The 25,751-nt window shown below is 43.4% G+C and overlaps 1 protein-coding gene across 1 annotated transcript; it reads right to left on the reverse strand.

Moving 5' to 3' along the window:
* Positions 1-8,452: 8,452 nt before the first annotated feature.
* LOC124011507 (thymosin beta-a-like) lies at positions 8,453-21,012 on the reverse strand. Its single transcript, XM_046324947.1, has 3 exons — positions 20,905-21,012; positions 18,920-19,034; positions 8,453-9,001 (listed from the first exon to the last, which is right to left on the reverse strand). Exons 1-3 carry the CDS (start codon positions 20,962-20,964, stop codon positions 8,961-8,963), a joined length of 216 nt encoding a protein of 71 aa, XP_046180903.1. The 5' UTR covers positions 20,965-21,012; the 3' UTR covers positions 8,453-8,960.
* Positions 21,013-25,751: the final 4,739 nt, after the last annotated feature.

The raw sequence follows: 25,751 nt of genomic DNA on the forward strand, positions 1-25,751 counted from the left end.
TGGGGTGCATTCAGTTCACTTCAACGTTTGCTACGTTGCGTGACTATTTGTACTAAACGACACATTTCCCCAAAACGCTGAGCATTGTTCTTCAACAGCATTTGAGGTGTAGCCACAAAAATGCCAGTCGACATGAGAGTAAATTAGATGTATTGGGAATGTTTGGTTGTACTAGTTATGTAATCTACCACAATACCTATAATTATCAAAATAACCCGTCTTCAACATAACAGAACTACATGAGCTGTGAAAGGGGAAGAAAACAAACATACGAAAATATGTCTTCTGTAGTATTGTGACGCCACACCTCTTTTTATCTGTGCCAAGATAACACACCAAAACGTATCATCATTGCTCAAGTTCTGCAGAGCTCTTACTTCTGTTGCAAAGGCGATTCTCACGGCAATAAACATGCTTCACTTATTGAATTGTACCCGTAGATAATAGAGCTATGAGTAAGTAATAGCCTACGACCAGAAACAAGCTCAGGGCAGGGACTAGATCTGATGTTGACCTAGTGGAAGAATACTGGGTTGGGTTCCCAAAGTGAAGGCAGAGAGAGAGGGTGGAACCTGTGAGGAGTGTCAGTTTGATAGTAACTCTGCTGGTTCGGGGACGTGTACTAACAAGTATGCACATGTTACTGTGTGTGTACACCACCACATTCTTCACTATATCAACGTTTATTTGTCACGTGCGCCGAATACAAGTGAGATGCTTGCTTAAAAGCCCTAACCAACAGTAAAAAGACAGTGAAAAATAACAGTAGCGAGGCTATATACAGTAGAGAGGCTATATACAGTAGAGAGACTACATACAGTAGAGAGACTACATACAGTAGAGAGACTACATACAGTAGAGAGGCTATATACAGTAGCGAGGCTATATACAGTAGAGAGGCTATATACAGTAGAGAGGCTATATACAGTAGCGAGGCTATATACAGTAGAGAGGCTATATACAGTAGAGAGGCTATATACAGTAGAGAGACTACATACAGTAGAGAGACTACATACAGTAGAGAGACTACATACAGTAGAGAGACTACATACAGTAGAGAGGCTATATACAGTAGAGAGACTACATACAGTAGAGAGACTACATACAGTAGAGAGGCTATATACAGTAGCGGGGCTATATACAGTAGCGAGGCTATATACAGTAGAGAGGCTATATACAGTAGAGAGGCTATATACAGTAGCGAGGCTATATACAGTAGAGAGGCTATATACAGTAGAGAGACTACATACAGTAGAGAGACTACATACAGTAGAGAGGCTATATACAGTAGAGAGTCTATATACAGTAGAGAGGCTATATACAGTAGAGAGACTATATACAGTAGAGAGGCTATATACAGTAGAGAGGCTATATACAGTAGAGAGGCTATATACAGTAGAGAGACTATATACAGTAGAGAGGCTATATACAGTAGAGAGGCTATATACAGTAGCGAGGCTATATACAGTAGAGAGGCTATATACAGTAGAGAGGCTATATACAGTAGAGAGGCTATATACAGTAGAGAGACTATATACAGTAGAGAGGCTATATACAGTAGAGAGACTATATACAGTAGAGAGGCTATATACAGTAGAGAGGCTATATACAGTAGAGAGACTACATACAGTAGAGAGACTACATACAGTAGAGAGGCTATATACAGTAGAGAGTCTATATACAGTAGAGAGGCTATATACAGTAGAGAGACTATATACAGTAGAGAGGCTATATACAGTCGAGAGGCTATATACAGTAGAGAGACTATATACAGTAGAGAGGCTATATACAGTAGAGAGGCTATATACAGTAGCGAGGCTATATACAGTAGAGAGGCTATATACAGTAGAGAGACTACATACAGTAGAGAGACTACATACAGTAGAGAGGCTATATACAGTAGAGAGTCTATATACAGTAGAGAGGCTATATACAGTAGAGAGGCTATATACAGTAGAGAGACTATATACAGTAGAGAGGCTATATACAGTAGAGAGACTATATACAGTAGAGAGGCTATATACAGTAGAGAGGCTATATACAGTAGCGAGGCTATATACAGTAGAGAGGCTATATACAGTAGAGAGGCTATATACAGTAGAGGCTATATACAGTAGAGAGGCTATATACAGTAGAGAGGCTATATACAGTAGAGGCTATATACAGTAGAGAGGCTATATACAGTAGAGAGGCTATATACAGTAGAGAGGCTATATACAGTAGAGAGACTATATACAGTAGAGAGGCTATATACAGTAGAGAGGCTATATACAGTAGAGAGGCTATATACAGTAGAGAGGCTATAACAGTAGAGAGGCTATATACAGTAGAGAGGCTATAACAGTAGAGAGGCTATATACAGTAGAGAGGCTATAACAGTAGCGAGGCTATATACAGTAGCGAGGCTATATACAGTAGAGAGGCTATTTACAGAAGCGAGGCTATATACAGTAGAGAGGCTATAACAGTAGAGAGGCTATGTACAGGCACCGGTTAGTCGGGCTGATTGAGGCAATATGTACATGTAGGTATGGTTAAAGTGACTATGCATATATGATAAACAGAGAGTAGCAGCAGCGAAAAAGAGGGGTTGGGGGGTGGGCGGGTGGCGGGACACAATGCAGATAGTCCAGGTAGCCATTTGTTTGCCTGTTCAGCAGTCTTATGGCTTTGGGGAGAAGCTGTTTAGAAGCCTTTTTGTCCTAGACTTTGTGCTCCGGTTCCGCTTGCCATGCGGTAGCAGAGAGAACAGTCTATGACTGGGGTGGCTGGGGTCAATTTTTTGACAATTATTAGGGCCTTCCTCTGACACTGCCTGGTGTAGAGGTACTGGACGGCAGGCAGCTTGGCCCCAGTGATGTACTGGGCCGTTCGCACTACTCTCTGTCGTGCCTTGCGGTCGGATACCGAGCAGTTGCCATACCAGGCGGTGATGCAACCAGTCAGGATGCTCTCGATGTTGCAGCTGTAGAACCTTTTGAGGATCTGAGGACCCATGACAAAAAATTTTTTTGTTTCCTGAGGGGGAATAGGCTTTATCGTGCCCTCTTCACGACTGTCTTGGTGTGCTTGGACCATTCTAGTTTGTTGGTGATGTGTACACCAAGGAACTGGAAGCTCCCAACCTGCTCCACTACAGCCCCGTCGATGAGAATGGGGGCGTGCTCGGTCCTCCTTTTCCTGTAGTCCACAATCATCTCCTTTGTCTTGATTATGTTGAGGGACAGGTTGTTATTCTGGCACCACCCGGCCAGGCCAGGAACTCCTCCCTATAGGATATCTCGTCGTTGTCGTTGACCAGGCCTACCACTGTTGTGTCGTCTGCAAACTTAATGATGGTGTTGGAGTCGTGCCTGGCCAAGGAGCAGTGGGTGAACAGGGAGTACAAGAGGGGACTGAGCACACATCCCATGAGCTGTTATGGTGTTATGGTCTGGATTCAAAGTAAAGATGGGTGGGGGCTGTTCAAAAGGAAATTCAAACGTCTTATTGTGGCTAGATAACCACATTAAATATAGGATCAACATGGAGTTTGCTCGTTACATTTACTTACAGTACTTACTTACATTTGCTCCCTGTTGTTCATGAGTTACTCTGTGTCATCTGTCTTCTGCTAATAAGATCATGTGTCCTCTGTGAATACTGCACAGAAGAAACATTTACATGACATTTTACATCTCTCATTGTTATTCAGAGCAACTTACAGTCAGTTTACAATATGTTGCAATATGTGAAATATCTCCCTGGTTTATTTTTCCCCGTTTGATCAAAGATTAGCTTTGCCTTATCTGTCTCATCACCACAAACACTCATCTACTCCAACAAATACAAGGAAGTACACGACAACAATTCCTGCCTGACTGCCATCACTACACACACACACACACACACACGCACACGCACACGCACACACACACACACACACACACACACACACACACACACACACACACACACACACACACACACACACACACACACACACACACACACACACACACACACACACACACACACACACACACACACACACACACACACACACCACCATTGTTTCTGTACCCATGAAAGCAAAGGTAACTGAACTAAATTACTATCGCCCCGTAGCTCTCACTTCTGTCACCATGATGTGCTTTGAGGGACTTATCATATCACCTCTACCTTACCTGACACCCTAGACCCACTTCAATTTGCTTACCACCCCAATAGATCCACAGACAATGCAATCGCCATCACACTGCACACTGCCCTATTCCATCTGGACATGATGAATACCTATGTAAGAATGCTGTTCATTGAGTATAGCTCAGCATTCAACCCCATAGTACCCTCCAAGCTCATCACTAAGCTCGAGGCCCTGGGTCTCAACCCCGCTCTGTGCAACTGGGTCCTGGACTTCTTGATGGGCCGCGCTATATATATATATAATTTTCAACTGGCATCCGGGGTCAGCCCTCAGGCACCCGGCCCGCTACAAGGAGTCGCTAGAGCGCAATGAGCCAACTAAAGCCACACTAGCCAAACCCTCCCCTAACCCGGACGACTCTGGGCCAAACCCTCCCCTAACCCGGACGACGCTGGGCCAAACTCTCCCCTAACCCGGACGATGCTGGGCCAAACCCTCCCCTAACCCGGATGACGCTGGGCCAATTGTGCTCCGTCCTATGGGACTCCCGACCACAGCTGGTTGTGGCACAGTCCAGGATATGAACCCGGGACCGTAGTAACGCAATGCAGTGCCTTAGACTGCTGCACCACTCTGGAGCCCAAAATATTTACATATTCTTAATTCCATTCCTTTACTTTAGATTTGTGTGTATTGTTGTGAAATGGTTAGATATTACTTGTTAGATATTATTGCAATGTTGGAGCTAGAAACACAAGCATTTCGCTATGCTCACAGTGACATCTGCTTAACATGTCTATTTGGTATTTTATTAGGATCCCCATTAGCGGTTGCAAAAGCAGCAGCTACGCTTCCTGGGTTCCACACAGAACATGAAACATGACATAATAGCAGCAGCTACTCTTCCTGGGTTCCACACAGAACATGAAACATGACATAACAGCAGCAGCTACTCTTCCTGGGTTCCACACAGAACATGAAACATGACATAATAGCAGCAGCTACTCTTCCTGGGTTCCACACAGAACATGAAACATGACATAACAGCAGCAGCTACTCTTCCTGGGTTCCACACAAAACATGAAACATGATGTAATACAAAACATTAACAGACAAGAACAGCTCAAGGACAGGACTACATCAATGTTTTTTAAAGGCACAAGTAGCCTACATATCAATACATTCACACAAACTATCTAGGTCAAATAGGGGAGAGGCGTTGTGCCGTGAGGTGCTGCTTTATCTGTTTTTTGAAACCAGGTCTGCTGTTTATCTGAGCAATATGAGATGGAAGGAAGTTCCATGCAATAAGGGCTCTATATAATACTGTACGTTTTCTTGAATTTGTTCTGGATTTGGGAACAGTGAAAAGACCCCTGGTGGCATGTCTGGTAGGGTAAGTGTGTGTGTGTCAGAGAGGTGTGTAAGTTGACTGCAAACAATTTGGGATTTTCAACACATTAATGTTTCTTATAAAAAGAAGAAGTGATGCAGTCAGTCTCTCCTCAACTCTTAGCGAAGAGAGACTGGCAGCATAGTATTTATAATCAGCCCTCTGATTACAATGAAGAGCAATACGTGTCGCTCTGTTCCGGGCCAGCTGAAGCTTAACTAGGTCTTTCCTTGCAGCACTAGAACACACGACTGGACAATAATCAAGATTAGACAAAACTAGAGCCTGCAGAACTTGCTTGTTGGAGTGTGATGTCAAAAAAGCAGAGCATCTCTTTATTACGGACATACCTCTCCCCATCTTTACAACTATTGAATCTATATGTTTTGACCATGACAGTTTACAATCTAAGGTAACGGCAAGTAATTTAGTCTCCTCAACTTGTTCAACAGCCACACCGTTCATTACCAGATTCAGCTGAGGTCTAGAATTTAAGGAATGATTTGTACAAAATACAATGATCTTAGTTTTAGAGATGTTCAGGACCAGTTTATTAATGGCCACCCATTCCAAAACAGACTGCAACTCTTTGTTAAGGGTTTCAGTGACTTCATTAGCTGTGGTTTCTGATGCGTATATGGTTGAATCATCAGCATACATAGACACACACACACTTTGTTTAATGCCAGTGGCAGGTCATTGCTAAAAATGGAAAAGAGCAGAGGGCCTAGAGAGCTGCCCTGCGGTACACCGCACTTTACATGTTTCACATTAGAGAAGCTTCCATTAAAGAAAACCCTTTGAGTTCTATTAGATAAATGGCTCTGAATCAACAACATGGAAGAGGTTGAAAAGCCATAACATAAGTTTTTCAACAACAGATTATAGTCAATAATATCAAAGGCTGCACTGAAATCTAACAGTACAGCTCCCACAATCTTATTATTAATTTCTTTCAACCAATCATCAGTCATTTGTGTCAGTGCAGTACATGTTGAGTGCCCTTCTCTATAAGCATGATGAAAGTCTGTTGTTAATCTGTTTACAGAGAAATAGCATTGTATTTGGTCAAACATCATTTTTTCAGTTTGCTAAGAGCTGGCAGCAAGCTTACAGGTCTGCTGTTAGAACCAGTAAAGGCTGTTTGACCACTCTTGGGTAGCGGAATGACTTTGGCTTCCCTCCAGGCCTGAGAACAAAGACTTTCCTCTAGGCTCAGATTAAAGATATGACAGATAGGAGTGGCTATAGAGTCAGCTACTATCCTCAGTAGCTTTCTATCTATGTTGTCAATGCCAGAAGGTTTGTCATTATTGATCGATAACAATAATTTTCCACCTTTCCCACACTAATTTTACAAAATTCAAACCTACAATGCTGTTCTTTCATATAGATTTTTTTATGCATGAATACAATTGCTCACTGTTCGTTGTTGGTATTTCCTGCCTAGGTTTGCTAACTTTGCCAATTAAGTAATCATTAGGTTTGTCATTATTGATCGATAACAATAATTTTTCCACCTTTCCCACACTAACTTTACAAAATTCAGACCTACAATGGCCTAGGTTTGCTAACTTTGCCAATGAAGTAATCATTAATAAAATAATTGCCAACATCAAATGGTTTTGTGATGAATAAGCCATCTGATTCGATGAAAGATGGAATTGAATTTGTCTTTCTGCCCATAATTTCATTTAAAGTACTCCAAAGTGTTTTTCCATCAGTCTGTATATAATTTATTTTGGCTTCATAGTACAGTTTCTTCTTCTTTTTGGTGAATTTAGTCACATCATTTCTCGATTTGCAGTAAATCAACCAGTTAGATGTGCAGCCAGATTAGCCACTCCTTTTGCCCCATCTCTTTCAACCATACAGTTTTTCATCAATCAATGGAGCCTTAACAGTTCTAACAGTCAGTTTCTTAACAGGTGCATGTTTATCAATAATTGGAAGAAGCAATTTCATAAATTCATCAAGTGCAGCGTCTGGATGCTCCTCATTAATCACATCAGACCAACCTATCTGGATTACCGCCCTCTGCCTGCCTTGACCTGTTTTTTGCCTAAACTCAGCTGTTGTTACTTCTATGTTGTCTGCATCTGTGTCTTACCTGAAACATGATAGTCACGCCTGGAGGAAACCTGGCACCATCACTACAGTGAAGCATGTTGGTGGTGGCAGCATCATGCTGTGGGGACGTTTTTCAGTGGCAGGGAGACTGGGAGACTTGTCAGGTTCGAGGGAAAGATAAACGGAGAAAAGTACAGAGATCCTTGATGAAAACCTGCTCCAGAGCACTCAGGACCTCAGACTGGGGTGAAGGTTCACCTTCCAACAGGACAACAACCCTATCACACAGCCAAGACAATGCAGGAGTGGCTTCGGGACAAGTCTCTGAATTTCCTTGAGTGGCCCAGCCAGAGCCCGGACTTGAACCCTATCGAACATCCCTGGAGACCTGAAAATAGCTGTGCAGCGACACTCCCCATCCAACCTGAGAGGACCTGCAGAGAAAAATGGGAGAAACTCCCTAAATACAGGTGTGCCAAGCTTGTAGCATCATACCCAAGAAGAATCGAGGCTGTAATCGCTGCCAATGGTGCTTCAACAAAGTACGGAGTCTGAATACTTATGTAAATGTGATATTTCCGTTCTTTATTTTTAATACATTTGCTTACATTTTTTAAAACCTGTTTTGCTTAGTCATTATTGGGTATAGTGTGTTGATTGATGAGGGGGATTTTCCCCTCCATTTTAGAATAAGGCTGTAACATAACAAAATGTGGAAAATGTCAAGGGGTCTGAATACTTTCCAAAATGTGCTGTACATATTTTAATGAATCTTAATAGGATTGTATCCTCAATATAATGATAAAAACATCACAAGATTACACTTATTGACTGAAGTCAAAATAATTAAGACAAGACCCAAATTCAGTTTGACAACACTCATTTTATTAAAACAAAAATATCTTCTCTCATGTTATTGTTACAGAACTTATCCAGAATGGCACTGTGTACAGACAGAACATTGGGCAAAGTTGACAGTGGAACAGACGGTGACAGTGAACACAACATGTTCATTTCTTCCTTCTGTTCAACCATGGCTCATCCATCTTTATTTTAGTTCACCCCCTTCCAACCAAGACTCCATAAAAATAAGCTCAATTCAAAACATTTGACAGTTAAAATTGTATTGGCCTTCCCTTTACTAACCATGCACCCCTAACCCCACAGCATCAGAGGCAATGCCATGGTGATTAACTTACATGGTGATTAACTTACATGGTGATTAACTTACATGGTGATTAACTTACATGGTGATTAACTAACTTGGTGATTAACTAACATGGCGATACGGAAAGAAGCAGACGCGATAGACATATTTAGTAGGTGGAGGAGAAGAGAGAGGGATGACTGGAGGAGAGGAACCATGGCGTTTCATTTGGAGCCCTCTTCAGCTTTCTTCTCCTGCTCAATATCTGTGAGAGAAAGAGAAAGCGAGGGAGGGGGAGAGCGAGAGACTTAGTGATTAGTCTATGTCTTGAGCACTGTTGTGATGGATACATGGCATATTGAGTAATCAACCTATCATATATATTTGTTAATCACCTCATTTATTTCAAAACACTCAAAACAGGACATCACAACCCATCCAAAATGGAAGATACTGTATCAGAAAATGGCAGTACATCATCATACAGAACGTTAAAATCACGAGCTATCACTGAGCAATAGAACACAGGATGAATCCACTCTCATAAGGAGGGGGGCTGGCTGAGAAGCAAGCTTCTGAGACAGATGGTCCTGTCATTGGCTCGTTATCAGCCTGGCTGGCAAAACCGCCAGTCCAATAGTCAAGCATCTTTTATCGTGCTATCAACAACCCTCTCCTCAGGTTTCTACGGGAAACCCTGCTATCAACAACCCTCTCGTCAGGTTTCTACGGTACACCCTGCTATCAACAACCCTCTCGTCAGGTTTCTACGGTAAACCCTGCTATCAACAACCCTCTCGTCAGGTTTCTACGGTAAATCCTGCTATCAACAACCCTCTCGTCAGGTTTCTACAGTAAACCCTGCTATCAACAACCCTCTCGTCAGGTTTCTACGGTAAATCCTGCTATCAACAACCCTCTCGTCAGGTTTCTACTGTAAATCCTGCTATCAACAACCCTCTCGTCAGGTTTCTACGGTAAATCCTGCTATCAACAACCCTCTCCTCAGGTTTCTACTGTAAATCCTGCTATCAACAACCCTCTCCTCAGGTTTCTACGGTAAACCCTGCTATCAACAACCCTCTCCTCAGGTTTCTACTGTAAATCTTGCTATCAACAACCCTCTCATCAGGTTTCTACTGTAAATCCTGCTATCAACAACCCTCTCCTCAGGTTTCTACTGTACATCCTGCTATCAACAACCCTCTCCTCAGGTTTCTACTGTAAATCCTGCTATCAACAACCCTCTCCTCGGGTTTCTACTGTAAATCCTGCTATCAACAACCCTCTCCTCAGGTTTCTACTGTACATCCTGCTATCAACAACCCTCTCCTCGGGTTTCTACTGTAAATTCTGCTATCAACAACCCTCTCCTCAGGTTTCTACTGTAAATCTTCAAGAGGTGTGTGTGAGGCTGTCTGAGTGAAGCTATATGGTATGTCTGCTGGCAATACTGCACTGTACAGCCCTGTCTAAGTTGGTACTTGCCAGGGTTTATGGGGAAATTGTGCTTTAAGAAATCAAATGGAAGACTACACAATAGAACACGCTAACAGAGTAATTGTCATGTCATTTTAATATTATGACCATGTAATAGTGATGTAAATACCTGGTAAATAGAGAACTGGAAATAGAAAGCCTAACCAACCAACTTTAATTGGGGGTCTAGATTTCTTTAGTAGAGGTTCCTCCCTGCATTGCAGTATTCTCTGTCCTGGGGTGGGGGTTATGATGCTTACTACTGCACTCCCAAATGACACCTCCTACCACACTGCTACTGACAAACAATTGATATCCATTTCCACACTATGAGTTTGGAATAATACTGTGAAATTGTGAAAAGGATGATGCCATTTCAGTGTAAAAGCTGTTTGAAAAAGCTGCCTGAAATTTCAGCCTGTTTTGGTGGGAGTAAGATTTGGCGTTCCATGGTACCATCACCATGCGGTGAATGAGTTAATAGACCAATAAAAAAGAGAGTTCCAAACCTCTGGTGACATCCCCAGGTGGTAAATGAGTTAATAGACCAATAAAGAGTTCCAAACCTCTGGTGACATCCCAGGTGGTAAATGAGTTAATAGACCAATAAGAGAGTTCCAAACCTCTGGTGACATCCCCAGGTGGTAAATGAGTTAATAGACTAATAAGAAAGAGAGTTCCAAACCTCTGGTGACATCCCCAGGTGGTAAATGAGTTAATAGACCAATAAGAAAGTTCCACACCTCTGGTGACATCCCCAGGTGGTAAATGAGTTAATAGACCAATAAGAGAGTTCCACACCTCTGGTGACATCCCCAGGTGGTAAATGAGTTAATAGACCAATAAGAAAGAGAGTTCCAAACCTCTGGTGACATCCCCAGGTGGTAAATGAGTTAATAGACCAATAAGAAAGAGAGTTCCAAACCTCTGGTGACATCCCCAGGTGGTAAATGAGTTAATAGACCAATAAGAGAGTTCCAAACCTCTGGTGACATCCCCAGGTGGTAAATGAGTTAATAGACCAATAAGAGAGTTCCAAACCTCTGGTGACATCCCAGGTGGTAAATGAGTTAATAGACCAATAAGAGAGTTCCAAACCTCTGGTGACATCCCCAGGTGGTAAATGAGTTAATAGACTAATAAGAAAGAGAGTTCCAAACCTCTGGTGACATCCCCAGGTGGTAAATGAGTTAATAGACCAATAAGAAAGTTCCACACCTCTGGTGACATCCCCAGGTGGTAAATGAGTTAATAGACCAATAAGAGAGTTCCACACCTCTGGTGACATCCCCAGGTGGTAAATGAGTTAATAGACCAATAAGAAAGAGAGTTCCAAACCTCTGGTGACATCCCCAGGTGGTAAATGAGTTAATAGACCAATAAGAAAGAGAGTTCCAAACCTCTGGTGACATCCCCAGGTGGTAAATGAGTTAATAGACCAATAAGAGAGTTCCAAACCTCTGGTGACATCCCCAGGTGGTAAATGAGTTAATAGACCAATAAGAAAGAGAGTTCCAAACCTCTGGTGACATCCCCAGGTGGTAAATGAGTTAATAGACCAATAAGAGAGTTCCAAACCTCTGGTGACATCCCCAGGTGGTAAATTAGTTAATAGACCAATAAGAAAGAGAGTTCCAAACCTCTGGTGACATCCCCAGGTGGTAAATGAGTTAATAGACCAATATGAAAGAGAGTTCCAAACCTCTGGTGACATCCCCAGGTGGTAAATGAGTTAATAGACCAATAAGAGAGTTCCAAACCTCTGGTGACATCCCCAGGTGGTAAATTAGTTAATAGACCAATAAGAAAGAGAGTTCCAAACCTCTGGTGACATCCCCAGGTGGTAAATGAGTTAATAGACCAATAAGAGAGTTCCAAACCTCTGGTGACATCCCCAGGTGGTAAATGAGTTAATAGACCAATAAGAAAGAGTTCCAAACCTCTGGTGACATCCCCAGGTGATAAATGAGTTAATAGACCAATAAGAAAGAGAGTTCCAAACCCCTCTGCCAATAACAGCTCATTTTATGTTTTCCGCTCCCCACTCAAAACTTGCTAAATGATATTGCTCTTCACTAAGAAGCTATTTTTGTTGCTTTTTGACCATTTTAACTCACAGCAATCACAGTAATCACAGTAATCACAGTAATCACAGTAATCACAGCAATCACAGTAATCACAGCAATCACAGTAATCACAGTAATCACAGTGATCACAGTAATCACAGTAATCACAGTAATCACAGTAATCACAGTAATCACAGCGATCACAGTAATCACAGTAATCACAGCAATCACAGTAATCACAGCAATCACAGTAATCACAGCAATCACAGTAATCACAGCAATCACAGTAATCACAGTAATCATAGTAATCACAGTAATCACATCAATAGCCTAGTGGTTAGAGCGTAGAGGCGGCAGGTAGACTAGTGGTTAGAGTGTAGAGACGGCAGGTAGCCTTGTGGTTAGAGTGTAGAGACGGCAGGTAGCCTAGTGGTTAGAGTGTAGAGACGGCAGGTAGCCTTGTGGTTAGAGTGTAGAGACGGCAGGTAGCCTAGTGGTTAGAGTGTAGAGACGGCAGGTAGCCTAGTGGTTAGAGTGTAGAGGCGGTAGGTAGACTAGTGGTTAGAGTGTAGAGGCGGCAGGTAGACTAGTGGTTAGAGTGTAGAGGCGGCAGGTAGACTAGTGGTGAGAGTGTAGAGATGGCAGGTAGCCTTGTGGTTAGAGTGTAGAGACGGCAGGTAGCCTTGTGGTTAGAGTGTAGAGACGGCAGGTAGCCTTGTGGTTAGAGTGTAGAGACGGCAGGTAGCCTAGTGGTTTGAGTTGGACCAGTAACCGAAAGGTTGCACAATGTTGCATTCCTGAGCTGCCAAGGTAAAAATCTGTCGTACTGCCCAGTGGGTTACAAGGTAGGTAACCCACTGTTCCTAGACCAGGTAACCCACTGTTCTTAGACCAGCTAACCCACTGTTCTTAGACCAGCTAACCCACTGTTCCTAGACCAGCTAACCCACTGTTCCCAGACCAGCTAACCCACTGTTCCCAGACCAGGTAACCCACTGTTCCTAGACCAGGTAACCCACTGTTCCTAGACCAGGTAACCCACTGTTCCTAGACCAGGTAACCCACTGTTCCTAGACCAGGTAACCCACTGTTCCTAGACCAGGTAACCCACTGTTCCTAGACCAGGTAACCCACTGTTCCTAGACCAGTTAACCCACTGTTCCTAGACCAGTTAACCCACTGTTCCTAGACCAGGTAACCCACTGTTCCTAGACCAGGTAACCCACTGTTCCTAGACCAGGTAACCCACTGTTCCTAGACCAGTTAACCCACTGTTCCTAGACCAGTTAACCCACTGTTCCTAGACCAGTTAACCCACTGTTCCTAGACCAGGTAACCCACTGTTCCTAGACCAGGTAACCCACTGTTCCTATACCAGTTAACCCACTGTTCCTATACCAGTTAACCCACTGTTCCTAGACCAGGTAACCCACTGTTCCTAGACCAGTTAACCCACTGTTCCTAGACCAGTTAACCCACTGTTCCTAGACCAGTTAACCCACTGTTCCTAGACCAGGTAACCCACTGTTCCTAGACCAGGTAACCCACTGTTCCTAGACCAGGTAACCCACTGTTCCTAGACCAGGTAACCCACTGTTCCTAGACCAGGTAACCCACTGTTCCTAGACCAGGTAACCCACTGTTCCTATACCAGGTAACCCACTGTTCCTAGACCAGGTAACCCACTGTTCCTAGACCAGGTAACCCACTGTTCCTAGACCAGTTAACCCACTGTTCCTAGACCAGTTAACCCACTGTTCCTAGACCAGTTAACCCACTGTTCCTAGACCAGGTAACCCACTGTTCCTAGACCAGGTAACCCACTGTTCCTAGGCCGTCATTGAAAATAAGAACATGTTCTTAACTGACTTGCCTAGTTAAATAAAGTTAAAATAAAAAATAAAATGTATGAAGTTTGAGATGTGGGCATGCAGTATCTCAGGTTAGGATTGGATCGTGACAGCAGAGGTTATATGAGCATTCCCTTTAAAATGCTAAAATGCTGTACTGTTGACCAGAGCCAGGCACTTTGTAGGGATAAGGGTTCAATTTGGGATGGAACAAGAGAAAGGAGGAATCAGGCAGTATCTGATGGAGGGGGGTGATAAGCATCAGTTCATGTTGATGAGGCTGCTGAACTCCTCTCTTCCTGCTCCTCTGTCACGTCACTTCCTGTCTGACCTACGGCTTCAGCCTTGTCCACCCTGTCTGAACTAAGACCTATTTAGGTCTGCACTAAAGCCCTAGCTAGTACAGTCCCTTTCTGCACCAGAAGGCAGACTCTCCTCCCCTAACTGCACTAAGATTGCATCTCCAATGCAGCTTGACTGCAAAGCTCAATGCACAGGCCCAGAAAGCCCAGCTTTTTGTGACTAATCTGCATAATGTTATTAATACCAAAGAAATAACTGGTGGCTGCCAGGCCTCAGAGCCACTAAAATATCATCACGGTTCTGTAACGCTGCTGGATAGCAGTCAGACAAGTGTGTACTTGATAACTGGAATGCATTGGGCGTAACTGTAAAAATGTAACCTACGGTAAGTGTTCTTCTCAACAGTGTTGTACTGTTTCTGGATGGTCAGGTGAAGATTTACCCTCAACTTTACATACAGTCAAATAAAGAGAAACTACACATGACTAACTCTACAGTAGAAGGGCACTAACACACTACTAATACTACAGTAGAAGGGCACTAACACACTACTAACACTACAGTAGAAGGGCACTAACACACTACTAACACTACAGTAGAAGGGCACTAAACACTACAGTAGAAGGGCACTAACACACTACTAACACTACAGTAGAAGGGCACTAACACACTACTAACACTACAGTAGAAGGGCACTAACACTACAGTAGAAGGGCACTAAACACTACAGTAGAAGGGCACTAAACACTACAGTAGAAGGGCACTAAACACTACAGTAGAAGGGCACTAACACACTACTAACACTACAGTAGAAGGGCACTAACACACTACTAACACTACAGTAGAAGGGCACTAACACACTACTAACACCACAGTAGGACGGCATGTGTATTTTATGTTTTTTTCCTCTTGGCCAGCCAAAGATATTAGGTTGAACAAGGACAAGACCTTTTACAGTTGCCCTCAAGTGTGTACCAGGCTTTCGGTTAATCAGCAATAGGCCGATATCATGCTTGTGCAGTGTTGCCGTCTTCTTTCTGTACAATACAGTCGGAGGCACTTAACTACTGTAAACAGAGAGGGAGATAGGTACAGGGTAGCTACTGTAATCAGAGAGGGAGACAGGTACAGGGTAGCTACTGTAAACAGAGAGGGAGATAGGTACAGGGTAGCTACTGTAATCAGAGAGGGAGACAGGTACAGGGTAGCTACTGTAATCAGAGAGGGAGACAGGTACAGGGTAGCTACTGTAAACAGAGAGGGAGATAGGTACAGGGTAGCTACTGTAATCAGAGAGGGAGATAGGTACAGGGTAGCTACTGTAAACAGAGAGGGAGATAGGTACAGGGTAGCTACTGTAATCAGAGAGGGAGACAGGTACAGGGTAGCTACTGTAAACAGAGAGGGAGATAGGTACAGGGTAGCTACTGTAATCAGAGAGGGAGACAGGTACAGGGTAGCTACTGTAATCAGAGAGGGAGACAGGTACAGGGTAGCTACTGTAATCAGAGAGGGAGACAGGTACAGGGTAGCTACTGTAATCAGAGAGGGAGACAGGTACAGGGTAGCTACTGTAATCAGAGAGGGAGACAGGTACAGGGTAGCTACTGTAAACAGAGAGGGAGACAGGTACAGGGTAGCTACTGTAATCAGAGAGGGAGACAGGTACAGGGTAGCTACTGTAATCAGAGAGGGAGACAGGTACAGGGTAGCTACTGTAAACAGAGAGGGAGACAGGTACAGGGTAGCTACTGTAAACAGAGAGGGAGACAGGTACAGGGTAGCTACTGTAATCAGAGAGGGAGACAGGTACAGGGTAGCTACTGTAATCAGAGAGGGAGATAGGTACAGGGTAGCTACTGTAATCAGAGAGGGAGACAGGTACAGGGTAGCTACTGTAATCAGAGAGGGAGACAGGTACAGGGTAACTACTGTAATCAGAGAGGGAGACAGGTACAGGGTAACTACTGTAATCAGAGAGGGAGACAGGTATAGTACAGCTCCACTGCAGGTATAGTACAGCTCAATGCACAGGCCCAGAAAGCCCAGCTTTATGTGACTAATCTGCATAATGTTATTAATACCAAAGAAATAACTGGTGGCTGCCAGGCCTCAGAGCCACTAAAATATCATCACGGTTCTGTAACGCTGCTGGATAGCAGTCAGACAAGTGTGTACTTGATAACTGGAATGCATTGGGCGTAACTGTAAAAATGTAACCTACGGTAAGTGTTCTTCTCAACAGTGTTGTACTGTTTCTGGATGGTCAGGTGAAGATTTACCCTCAACTTTACATACAGTCAAATAAAGAGAAACTACACATGACTAACTCTACAGTAGAAGGGCACTAGCACACTACTAACACTACAGTAGAAGGGCACTAACACACTACTAACACTACAGTAGAAGGGCACTAACACACTACTAACACTACAGTAGAAGGGCACTAACACTACAGTAGAAGGGCACTAAACACTACAGTAGAAGGGCACTAACACACTACTAATACTACAGTAGAAGGGCACTAACACACTACTAACACTACAGTAGAAGGGCACTAACACTACAGTAGAAGGGCACTAAACACTACAGTAGAAGGGCACTAAACACTACAGTAGAAGGGCACTAACACACTACTAACACTACAGTAGAAGGGCACTAACACTACAGTAGAAGGGCACTAAACACTACAGTAGAAGGGCACTAAACACTACAGTAGAAGGGCACTAACACACTACTAACACTACAGTAGAAGGGCACTAACACTACAGTAGAAGGGCACTAAACACTACAGTAGAAGGGCACTAAACACTACAGTAGAAGGGCACTAACACACTACTAATACTACAGTAGAAGGGCACTAAACACTACAGTAGAAAGGCACTAACACTACAGTAGAAGGGCACTAACACACTACTAACACTACAGTAGAAGGGCACTAACACTACAGTAGAAGGGCACTAACACTACAGTAGAAGGACACTAACACACTACTAACACTACAGTAGAAGGGCACTAAACACTACAGTAGAAGGGCACTAACGCACTACTAATACTACAGTAGAAGGGCACTAACACACTACTAACACTACAGTAGAAGGGCACTAAACACTACAGTAGAAGGGCACTAAACACTACAGTAGAAGGGCACTAAACACTACAGTAGAAGGGCACTAAACACTACAGTAGAAGGGCACTAAACACTACAGTAGAAGGGCACTAAACACTACAGTAGAAGGGCACTAACACACTACTAATACTACAGTAGAAGGGCACTAACACACTACTAACACTACAGTAGAAGGGCACTAACACTACAGTAGAAGGGCACTAATACTACAGTAGAAGGACACTAACACACTACTAACACTACAGTAGAAGGGCACTAAACACTACAGTAGAAGGGCACTAACACACTACTAATACTACAGTAGAAGGGCACTAACACTACAGTAGAAGGACACTAACACACTACTAACACTACAGTAGAAGGGCACTAACACACTACTAACACTACAGTAGAAGGGCACTAACACACTACTAACACTACAGTAGAAGGGCACTAACACACTACTAACACTACAGTAGAAGGGCACTAACACTACAGTAGAAGGGCACTAACACTACAGTAGAAGGGCACTAACACACTACTAACACTACAGTAGAAGGGCACTAACACTACAGTAGAAGGGCACTAACACACTACTAACACTACAGTAGAAGGGCACTAACACACTACTAACACTACAGTAGAAAGGCACTAACACTACAGTAGAAGGGCACTAACACACTACTAACACTACAGTAGAAGGGCACTAACACTACAGTAGAAGGGCACTAAACACTACAGTAGAAGGGCACTAACACACTACTAACACTACAGTAGAAGGGCACTAACACACTACTAACACTACAGTAGAAGGGCACTAACACACTACTAACACTACAGTAGAAGGGCACTAACACACTACTAACACTACAGTAGAAAGGCACTAACACTACAGTAGAAGGGCACTAACACACTACTAACACTACGGTAGAAGGGCACTAAACACTACAGTAGAAGGGCACTAACACACTACTAACACTACAGTAGAAGGGCACTAACACACTACTAACACTACAGTAGAAGGGCACTAACACACTACTAACACTACAGTAGAAGGGCACTAACACACTACTAACACTACAGTAGAAAGGCACTAACACTACAGTAGAAGGGCACTAACACACTACTAACACTACAGTAGAAGGGCACTAACACACTACTAACACTACAGTAGAAGGGCACTAACACTACAGTAGAAGGGCACTAACACACTACTAACACTACAGTAGAAGGGCACTAACACACTACTAACAGTTACAGGGTGTGGCAGACGTAGGAGTATGAGCAATAAGGGGAGTAGACAGGTTAAGAGACAGGACAGGAAAGAAGGAGACTGGGTAGGAGACAGAAAAGGAGATAGGGTAGGAGAAACATACCCTCCTTGGTTGGCAGAGTGTTCTTCTCAGCAGTACTGGTCTTCTTTAGACACTTCTTGTCAAAGGTCTCCACTCCCTGCTTCACTGGGTTGTTGTCGCCCATCTTAGATGATGTCTGAGGGAGAAGGAGTCAGAATGTAAATGTCGAGAGAGAGAGAGAACGAGAAGAGATACGAGGGAGAGAGTCCTTACACAAATATGTAATCTAGAATACAGGTGAGTGGATGCAGGTATATCTATCCACACACACACACACACACACACACACACACACACACACACACACACACACACACACACACACACACACACACACACACACACACACACACACACACACACACACACACACACACACACACACACACACACACACACACACACACACACACAATCCAGACTCTCTAGCTCGTTACGTAATTCAGTCTTCTTGAATCAACACACACTCCCACGACATTACCATTCACCATCTAACAAAGGAGAACAAATATCCAGGAGAGATAGAGCTGTTCTTATGGCGTCATGTTACCCAGGCACTCAGGTCTGCTGCAATGCACTGGTTCTAGTATACAGGAACGCATAACGTTCTGGTTCAGAGAGAGAGAGAGAGAGAGGCTGCACAAAGAGCATATTGGGATGGAAGAATTGTATTCTCAAAATCTATGAAAGGATGTGAATGAATGAACCTACATGCATTAGGATGTTAAGGTGCCACTTCCTAGTCTTTTAGATCTGTGTAGACCTGTAGTCTACTCATTCAAACACAAATACAATTCTTAGCATACTACTAGAAAGTGTACACTGCCCTACCAAGCAAAAAGGCAGTAACTGCTCACTTGTTCTAAGATTAGTTCATGTACTTTTTGCTACATTAAATAGATGCTTAATCATGTGGACAAGTATCATGCCTCTATTGTATTGTGTTTTGGAGAAAATGGGGGTCATGTTAGCAGTAACTGCACAAAGTTACTGTGAAACCAAGGTAAATAAAATACATTTTTCTCAGTTCCACGCTATGAGCAGTTACTGACTTTTTGCTTGGTAGGGCAGTACGTTGCAGTGTGATTTCACATGCAAGGGCCAATGGTGTATCATGTTCCACCTCCACACACTGGTGCGTTATTTGAACAAATATTTAATTTATACTTCCACAAACGCAGAACTCAAAAACAGTCTCATGATCTGCTTGCAGGCAGATCTTATCTCGGTTCCCGTGAGTGCAATAGCTGGGTGTGACGTTGTTGTTTTTGCAGACCAATTTCTGTAAACCGTACAGATTCATTCATAGGTGTCAACGCCATCTGCAGTCAAATTAGCTAATTTGACAGATCTGTCATGTCAAGGCATGTTGAGCTCACTATTAGAACATGTTTTTTTAATCATAAACGGCACCCCAATGAACCGCCAAACCAAAAGGCTGACTGTAGGCTGGAAGCATGTCAGCCGTCAGCATCACATGCATTGATTGGGCTTTAGGGAACAGTGCGACAACTGAAAACAATCAAATGTATTCGGAATGTCATCATACCAAGGCCTGTAACTATGATATAGATAGAGCCATGATGACAATTCGCCTAACCTACAATTCGCCTAACCTAACCATACAATAAGGAAACACAGACACGTTAAATAGCCTAGTTGGTAAAGGAATGCTGCAGGTGCGTTAAATACATGCATTGTAGAACTGTCAACACAGCAACAACAAAACATCTTTAAAAAGCCTAACACTAAATCATATCGCCTAATAATAACAAATAATATATAGCCTATTCTTTGCTGACAATCAAATACAACCGCACCTTCCTCCCGTCTGTTATTTGTATTTTATTTTTATTTTTAACAAATGCATAATAACACGATCATCAGAATAACGTTTTTAGGCTATGATGGCAACATAGGGTGGCATCCATAAACTAACGAACACATAGAGGGAGACAGGGACATGGAATTTGAATCATTTGTATATTAAAGCTACCAATATTTACCTGGTCCGAGGATGTGCGGTGAGAATGTCCGTTACAGGTACTACGTAGTGTAGTCTGCATATGTGTTGGACAAACGGTTAAATAGGGAAAGCGCACCCTTTTTTTTACACCAACTAAACACCAATCTGAGCTACGCTATTGGCTCAATCCATCCAGAGGAGGGATACCATTGGCCAGGTTAAATCCATTCGTTGAGATGTTGAGAGGGACAATGTTGTGCAGCGTTCATTTGATAAATCCGACAGTGATACCACAACGCCACCTTGTGGATACACACAGCATAGCCTACAGGTCCAGCGTTGAGTGGAGAGGGCAACGCAAGAAGCATCTCCATATAAAATTCATCATAAACTGGGTGGTTCCAGCCCTGAATGCTGATTGGCTGGTCCGTCGTTGTATATGACACCGTATACCACGGGTATGAAAAAACATGTATTTTTACTGCTCTAATTACATTAGTAACAACTTTATAATAAGCAATAAGGCACCTCTGGGGCTTGTGGTATATTGCCAATATACCACGGCTAATGGCTGTATCCAGGCACTCTGCAATGCGTCGTGCATAAGAACAGCCATTAGCTGTGGTATATTCACCATATACCACATCCCCGTTCCTTATTGCTTAAGTATAAAGTGCACACACATATTCAGATTAACCTGCAAAGTGAAACTCAAGTGTGGTTTGATAACACATGTACTAATGCTCAGGCATGTCATAATGCAGGCATGTCATAATGCAGGCATGTCATAATGCAGGCATGTCATAATACTCAGGCATGTCATAATGCAGGCATGTCATAATGCAGGCATGTCATAATGCAGGCATGTCATAATGCAGGCATGTCATAATGCTCAGGCATGTCATAATGCAGGCATGTCATAATGCAGGCATGTCATAATGCAGGCATGTCATAATGCAGGCATGTCATAATGCAGGCATGTCATAATGCAGGCAAGTCATAATGCTCAGGCATGTCATAATGCAGGCATGTCATAATGCTCAGGCATGTCATAATGCAGGCATGTCATAATGCAGGCAAGTCATAATGCTCAGGCATGTCATAATGCAGGCATGTCATAATGCAGGCATGTCATAATGCAGGCATGTCATAATGCTCAGGCATGTCATAATGCAGGCATGTCATAATGCTCAGGCATGTCATAATGCAGGCATGTCATAATGCTCAGGCATGTCATAATGCAGGCATGTCATAATGCAGCCTCGTGGATCAACATTGTATAGTAGTACAGTCTGGTACTTACAGTATATGTTCTCTGATGTCAAAATATTATGGGGCGGCAGGGTAGCCTAGTGGTTAGAGCCTTGGACTAGGAACTGGCAGGTTGCAAGTTCAAACCCCCGAGGTGACAAGGTACAAATCTGTCGTTCTGCACCTGAACAGGCAGTTAACCCATTGTTCCTAGGCCGTCATTGAAAACAAGAATTTATTCTTAACTGACTTGCCTAGTTAAATAAAATAAAAAATGTATCATTCAAGTATTCCTCTAAGAGTGGAATATAATCAATTAGAATAGATATACTTTACAGTCCATTTTGTGAGAAACAGACATTGGTAATGAAGCAATACAGTAGGTCATGTACAGGTAGAGATATTGGTGTGCAAAAGAGCAAAAAAGTAAATAAATATAAACAGTATGGGGATGAGGTAGGTGAAAATGGGTGGGCTATTTACCGATAGACTATGTACAGCTGCAGCGATCGGTTAGCTGCTCAGATAGCAGATGTTTAAAGTTGGTGAGGGAGATAAAAGTCCCAGAGTCTTTGCAGTTAGCTATGTTATGAATTTTGACAGCGGAAACTCAGCCTATCCAGCCGTGACGCACACTGCCCATATGAATCTCATTTGATTGATATGCAGTTGATCGTTGAAATGTTATCAAGGACCTGTTGGCGAACCTTGACAGAGCACCTTGCACATAAATGGATCTCCTCGGCTCCGATACATTCCTGACTGAAAAAAATAGGAAACAGTGAAATAGAGCCATTACACATCATTATCCTTTGGCTCATAAAAACCTGATATCAGAGATATCAGTACAAATGTTAGTGAATGGTTAACGGCTGTCCCTCTTCTCTTTTCTCAAAAATACAATTAAAAACTGTAAAATAAAAATGTAAAGTTGTCCTTTTCACTTTTTAAACATTTAATCAAATGTGTATGGTCTGACTAATACAGTGGTGCACAACGGCACCATCCCTGAGAACATGCTGCATCCCTGGACAGCTCCAGAAGACATCAGCACTCAAGGCCCTAAAAGGTAGTGCACTACAAAGGGAATAGGGTGACATTTGTGTCGCAGAACCCTTTTCACGACCGGAGAAATGAGATGTGGTGTTTCAGTTTGCGGAGCATCTCCGCAGCTTGTCGTAAACGGCTGTGTTGATTCCCCAGTTGATACAGCTCCTGAGAATAACCAGGGAACTCCCGCGGTACAGTAGATGGACTCTCCTCCTTCAGCCGACCTTCCCACAGTGCCTTCCAGCTCTACCTCACCCCCCGAGCCCAGCCTGCATGTTGACCACCTGCTGATCACCATACTAATCACAATTCCTCTCAGAAAGGATGAGACTGTAGGAGGAAGCCCCTTCTCCCTCAGAGCAGCACTGACGGGGTCCTTCAGGCCGAAGTAGATGTAGCTTCCCAGGGGGTTACGGGCCAGTATGGGGATGAAGGCTCTGTAGTACCCCGTCCCCAGCCTCTGCTCCCAGACGCGCCAGCACACTCCTAGACCCAAACTCTAGACCCAAACTGTTACAGACCTATATCCATCCTGCCCTGCCTTTCTAAAGTCTTCGAAAGCCAAGTTAATAAACAGATCACTGACCATTTCGAATCCCACGGTACCTTCTCCGCTGTGCAATCCGGTTTCCGAACTGGTCACGGGTGCACCTCAGCCACGCTCAAGGTACTAAACGATATCATAACCGCCATCGATAAAAGACAGTACTGTGCAGCCGTCTTCATCGACCTGGCCAAGGTTTTGAACTCTGTCAATCACCGTATTCTTATCGACAGACAACAGTCTTGGTTTCTTAAATGACTGCCTTGCCTGGTTCACCAACTACTTCTCAGACAGAGTTCAGTGTGTCAAATTGGAGGGCCTGTTGTCCAGACCTCTGGCAGTCTCTATGGGGGGACCACAAGGTTCAATTCTTAGGCCGACTCTTTTCTCTGTATATATATATATATATATCAATGATGCCGCGCTTGCTGCAGGTGATTCTCTGATCCACCTCTACGCAGACAACACCATTCTGTATACTTCTGGTCCTTCTTTGGACACTTAACTAACCTCCAGACGAGCTTCAATGCCATACAACTCTCCTTACGTGGCCTCCAACTGCTCTTAAATGCAAGTAAAACTAAGTACATGCTCTTCAACCGGTCGCTGCCTGCACCCGTCCGCCCGACTAGCATCACTACTCTGGACGGTTCTGACTTAGTATATGTGGACAACTATAAATACCTAGGTGTCCGGCTAGACTGTAAACTCTCCTCATATTAAACATCTCCAATCCAAAATGTCTTCCGATTTCGCAAACAAAGCCTCCTTCACTCACGCTGCCAAACATACCCTCGTAAAACTGACTATCTTACCGATCCTTGACTTCGGAGATGTAATTGACAAAATAGCCTCCAACACTCTACTCAGCAACTGGATGCAGTCTATCACAGTGCCATCTGTTTTGTCACCAAAGCCCCATATACCACCCACCACTGCGACCCGTATGCTCTCACTACATATTCGTCGCCAGACCCACTGGATCCAGGTCATCTATAAGTCTTTACAAGGTAAAGCTCCGCCTTATCTCAGCTCACTGGTCATGATAACAACACCCATCCGTAGCACGCTCTCCAGCAGGTATATCTCACTGATCATCCCCAAAGCCAACACTTCCTTTGACCGCCTTTCCTTCCAGTTCTCTGCTGCCAATGACTGGAACGAACTGCAAAAATCACTGAAGTTGGAGACTTATCTCCCTCAATAACTTTAAACATCAGCTATCTGAGCAGCTTACCGATCGCTGCAGCTGTACACAGCCATCTGTAACTAGCCCACCTAATCTACCCATCTCATCCCCATATTGTTTTTATTTACTTTTTTGCACATCAGTATTTCTACTTGCACATCATCATCTGCACATCTAGCACTCCAGTGTTAATTTGCTGAATTGTAATTACTTCACTACTATGGCCTATTTATTGCCTTACCTCCTCACGCCATTTACACACACTGTATATAGATTTTTTCTATTGTGTCATTGACTGTATTTTTGTTTATTCCATGTGTAACTCTGTGTTGTTGTTTGTGTCACGCTGCTTTGCTTTATCTTGGCCAGGTCATAGTTGTAAATTAAAACCTGTTCTCAACTAGCCAACCTGGATAAATAAAGGTGTTCTCACCTGGCCTACCTGGATAAATAAAGGTGTTCTCACCTGGCCTACCTGGATAAATAAAGGTGTTCTCACCTGGCCTACCTGGATAAATAAAGGTGTTCTCACCTGGCCTACCTGGATAAATAAAGGTGTTCTCACCTGGCCAACCTGGATAAATAAAGGTGTTCTCACCTGGCCTACCTGGATAAATAAAGGTGTTCTCACCTGGCCTACCTGGATAAATAAAGGTGTTCTCACCTGGCCTACCTGGATAAATAAAGGTGTTCTCACCTGGCCTACCTGGATAAATAAAGGTGTTCTCACCTGGCCTACCTGGATAAATAAAGGTGTTCTCACCTGGCCTACCTGGATAAATAAAGGTGTTCTCACCTGGCCTACCTGGATAAATAAAGGTGTTCTCACCTGGCCTACCTGGATAAATAAAGG

The sequence above is a fragment of the Oncorhynchus gorbuscha genome, linkage group LG23 (genome assembly GCF_021184085.1).
Source record: "Oncorhynchus gorbuscha isolate QuinsamMale2020 ecotype Even-year linkage group LG23, OgorEven_v1.0, whole genome shotgun sequence".
NCBI lineage: Eukaryota > Metazoa > Chordata > Actinopteri > Salmoniformes > Salmonidae > Oncorhynchus > Oncorhynchus gorbuscha.